The sequence below is a fragment of the Fukomys damarensis genome, unplaced genomic scaffold, assembly GCF_012274545.1.
Source record: "Fukomys damarensis isolate Sample0158 unplaced genomic scaffold, DMR_v1.0_HiC HiC_scaffold_16, whole genome shotgun sequence".
Taxonomy (NCBI): domain Eukaryota; kingdom Metazoa; phylum Chordata; class Mammalia; order Rodentia; family Bathyergidae; genus Fukomys; species Fukomys damarensis.
This window is the reverse complement of record NW_022900928.1, coordinates 31,207,773-31,212,370: the sequence shown is the minus strand read 5'-3', so window position 1 is coordinate 31,212,370 and position 4,598 is coordinate 31,207,773. Positions and strand designations below refer to the sequence as shown.

Here is a 4,598-nt window from a genome sequence, read left to right as displayed (position 1 = left end):
ATCCTTTAATTGCTCTTAGCTGGTATTTAACTCTTCCGCTTAAGAAATCAATACCTTTGATGCATATACCTTTGCACTGACCTCTGGCTTAATTAGCTTTCTAGATAAAATGTTGAATGTCACTGGCACAATAGGAAGACATTTTACCTCTCTACAGTATTAGGAAAGGCTTTTTGAAGAAAACTGTTCAAATTTGAAAGCTTTCCATTATTGGAGATAGGAATTGAGCAAAGACTGCCAATCACTTGACAGAATGTCTTCTTTCATTCGTCAAACCTTTAAAAAAGCTCAGCCTTGAGCAAGAACCTGAAAACTGAGAGATTAAGCATTTTAGGGTTCTGCCACCAAAGCTGAATTTCAAGCATAGGCCAACCCATCCAGTCCTGGTGATCTTTGAATTCTTTGTTGCTGCCTGGACCTTAATTTTAGGCTTTAGAGGGTATAGCTGTGCGAATAAATGGCTGGAAACAGAAAAAAAAAAAAAAGCTTTCATGGGGCTTCAATTAATGATTCCCATTTGTGGGTATGAATGCAAAGATAAATCTTTGCTAAAGAGATATTCACGGGCAGGGAAGTCATAGGCAATTCCGCGTGAGGAAATCAGGTTGGAAAAATAATGTCTCCTAGCTTTTGTTCAGTTTAGTTCGTTGGTGTACCGGATCCTTGATAACCAGGTTCCCAAACCTTCACTTCCACCAAAAGAATTTGGCGCCAGCGGGCGAGCAGCCTGAGCTATTTTGTAGCCCGGAACCTCTTGTACTGGGTTCCGGAGAGCACGCACCGGGAAGGATTTGGGCGCTACACCGCCACGCACCTCGTCCTTCGGCCCGGCCGTCGGAGGAGAAGTCTCGCCGCTTAGGCCCCCGCGGTGGTTTTGCTGGTTTCTCTTGTAGTTAGGTGTCTGAGGCTAGGCCTCAAGTGGAAACGGCGTCACCATGATGGCCGGACGGCCGGGCCGAGTGCCCTTACAATTCCTACCAGATGAGGCCCGGAATCTGCCTCCGCCCAAGCTGACCGACCCGCGGCTTCTTTACTTCGGCTTCCTGGGCTACTGCTCAGGCTTACTTGATAACGGGCTCCGGCGGAGGCCGGCGCTGACTGCGGGTGAGGGCCGCGTGTGCGGGGTCAGCCGGGGCGAGGGGTTCGCATGGCTGCGAGTTGCGGGCTGCTGGCTCCGCCGGGGACTCCCCCACACACCCGGTGCTTCTGTTTCCTGAGCCTTTTCTCCTAGCTGGTTGTGCCTCCCTTCCTCGGGCCGCCCCCCGCCCCTTAGCTCTTAAGAATCGGGCAAAGCGAGGTTGTTTTTAACCATTTGAAGTGCGGGGTCAGCCGGGGCGAGGGGTTCGCATGGCTGCGAGTTGCGGGCTGCTGGCTCCGCCGGGGACTCCCCCACACACCCGGTGCTTCTGTTTCCTGAGCCTTTTCTCCTAGCTGGTTGTGCCTCCCTTCCTCGGGCCGCCCCCCGCCCCTTAGCTCTTAAGAATCGGGCAAAGCGAGGTTGTTTTTAACCATTTGAAGAAATAGGTGCGATGAAGCAGAGACCTGTTGTAACCCGACAGTGAGACTGTAAAATACCCGAGAATTCTATTTGCGCTGTGATCTCTGCAAAGTGGAGCGTTCATTCCAGGCTGGGTACTACTGCCTTTCTGTGGTCTTTTTAGGATTTAGTTCTTTAAGAAAAGGTTTATGAAAAAGTATTAGCCACAGCCGAGGAAACAGCACCGGAGGGGTTAAAGCAGTCTGTCCTAGGCCACAGGCTTGTATGTAGAAGATCCTGTTTATAATTAAGACCTGGGTGTGTATTTAAAACCAGTGCTTTGCAAACTTAATGTGCATAAAATAGCCGAGTGAGGTGGCACACTCTCCTGTAATCCCAACACTGGGAGGCTGAGAGGAGAGGATCAAGTGTTGGAGTCTAGCCTAACTACATAGTGGTCTGGGGACCACACTTTGAATAGGAGGCTTTCGACAACCAGTGTGCTGTGTTTCCTAGTAATGTGCCATTGGCCTCTGTCAAAGGCCATCTTGTTAATAGCTGACACAGTAGTTGTGCTGAGAGCTATGGATCTCCAAAAGCAAAAGGAGAGAGCAAGTTTTGAAGAGATGTCTTTGAAATTAGCTTTGATTATTAGGCAGAACTTGAGAAAGAGCTTTCTGTCCTATGGGGCTAGTGGGAGCAAATGAAGTCAAAGGTTCCCAGATGCGGGGGCGTGTGATGATTGAATGTACAGGATGGGGTAATAAGGCTACAAAGATTAGGCAGAGAATGGCAGTTTATTCTCTAGGCAGGCAGAAACCTTATAAGCTTTTGCACGCTGAGGGAGTACAGTGATCTAGACCTGTGTTCTAAAAGGTCAGCTTTGTCAGCAATGTGAAACACTGATTAGATCTGAGGAGCACAGTTAGGAAGAAAGCTAATGGAATAAATGGTCCAGGCTACCTGGGATCACCCCACTTACACTTCTTTGTATGTTTGCTCCCAGCCCATCAAAACCCAGCATTGCCAGTGTTCAAATAGTGTTGAAATCCCATCTCCCTTGGACTGACCTTTTGGAGCAGAAAGGAATAGTTTTGTCCATTGCTCCCTCTGAGGATAATGGAAGTTTTCTTTTTTATTACCATTGAATATTTGCCCAAGCCTGTCATTTGGTATAATGAGCTCCACTTAGGAACTTCACTTTGGGCAAGTGAATTGGTGAGGCTGTTCAGAGCCAAAGTTTCTTCATCTACAAAATAAGAATAATTAGCTGGGTGTGGTGGCGCACACCTGTAATCCCAGCAACTCGGGAGGCTGAGGCAGGAGGATCGGTCTGAGTTCGAGACCAGCCTGGGCTATATGTGATTTCCAGGTCAGTCTCAACTACATAGTGAGACCCTGTCTCAAAAAACAAAAAAACTAAATTAATTTTTTTCTTAAGCTTTTTTTCCCCATCGCCTGCTTTTTAAATCCTTGTTTCTGGTTACTACTTAGCAGTCCTAAATTTAGATAGTTTGTAATTGAAATATAATCTACAAAATTACCTATTTATTAATTTGTAGTATAATCTGGCAGTAATTTATGTTATTATGCAAAGAGAAAAATGACTTCCTTGTTTAGATTCACTGCATAAATGAAAGAAGGGGACAGTGGTTGTGGAGGAAGACCAGCACCCATAGAAAAGAGGATAGAAAAAGGAGGCTTGAGTCAGGGATTTGGCTTAGCAATTCTGCCGCCTGTTTCTCAAGTGAAAGGTCCCAAGTTCAATCCCTGGTACCAAAAAAGAAAAAAAGAGTTTATGAAAATGCTAAATCAAGCCAGGAATGGTGATGCATGCCTGTAATCCCAACACTCTGGGAGGCTGAAATAAGTTTGGGGCTAGCCTAGGCAATTTAGTAGAGCCCTATCTCAAAATAAAAATTACAAGGGCCAGAGATTTAGCTTAGTGGCACTGTGCCTGCCTCACAAGCACAAGATCCTGAGTTCGATCCCTGGTACCAAAAAAATAATAAAAAATCTTAAAAATTAAAAATTGAAAAAGGGCTATAGATACATCTATACTCAGTTGGGAAGCCTTTGGTTTGATCCTCAGTACCCCCCCCAAAAAAAAGGCCAAGCCATGCATTTACAAGGTCTTACTAAGTCATCAAGTTGCCCAGACTGGGCTGAAATTTACCACCCTGCTGCCTCAACCTACAGAGTGCTGAGATTACGGTGTGTGCCATCCCACCTGGCTCCAGTGTGCTTTTCTGTGTTGCCTTGGTTTATATATCACCACTGTGAGAAAGACAGGTAGTTAACTTAGAGGTAGTTAACTTACCCAAGACCATAAGTATGTATTAGATGCTATGTGCTAACATGCAAACATTAAGCAAATACTGGCTTTGTCTAATGATAGAGACAAATTACTGTAGTAAGTTATGTAGTAATAAAGTATCAGTTCATCCTTTTAACTCTAGGAAATGGGAAAACTTCTCAGGGGAATTGATATCTGAGTTGAGTCCTGAAGGATGAGTGTGGCACAGAAATAACAAGTTCATGGTATTTCAAGCATGAAAGTCTGTGTGAGAAATTCAGGGTTGCTCAGTATTGCAGGAATACACTGTACATATCAGGAAGTATCAGAAGGGGAAGTTAAAAGTTGGCTCTCAAAGAACCATATTCAGCAGTTCAAACTCCTTTTTGACAAAATTGAAGGGTACTAGGCTTGCATTTTAGTCAAATTCTTAGTGACAGAGTAAAAGCTCAGATCAGAGTGGAATGACCAGTGTGACAGGGAGACTAGATGGTGCAAATCAGAGAGTGCCCCTAAATCAAGCACAGGAAATATTTACCAGGTAAAATTGACAGCACTCAGTGACTGGATATGAGAAAAGAAGGTGGAGTAAAAAATGGTTAGCCAGGTGTGTTGACACATACCTGTAATCCCAGCATTCTAGGAGACTGAGGCAAGAGGATTTTGAATTAGAGCCCAGCCTGGACATTTTAGGGACTTAGAAAGACCCTGTCTCAAAATAAAATATTAAAAAACAGAAGGGCTAGAAATGTAGCTCAGTGCAAAGGCCGTGGGTTCAATTCCCAAAACCACCACCACCAGCAGCAAAAAAAAAAAAAAAAAAAA

At 44.9% G+C, this 4,598-nt stretch overlaps 1 protein-coding gene across 1 annotated transcript in view; it reads left to right on the top strand.

The window, feature by feature from the left end:
• The first annotated feature begins 770 nt into the window (after positions 1-770).
• The window catches only part of Ndufc2 (NADH:ubiquinone oxidoreductase subunit C2), an 11,922-nt gene continuing 8,094 nt past the window's right edge, over positions 771-4,598 (top strand). The window contains exon 1 of the mRNA XM_010633309.3: positions 771-1,104. Within this exon, the coding sequence (XP_010631611.1) occupies positions 936-1,104 (169 nt within the window). The 5' untranslated portion in view covers positions 771-935. The remainder of the gene's footprint in view (positions 1,105-4,598) is intronic.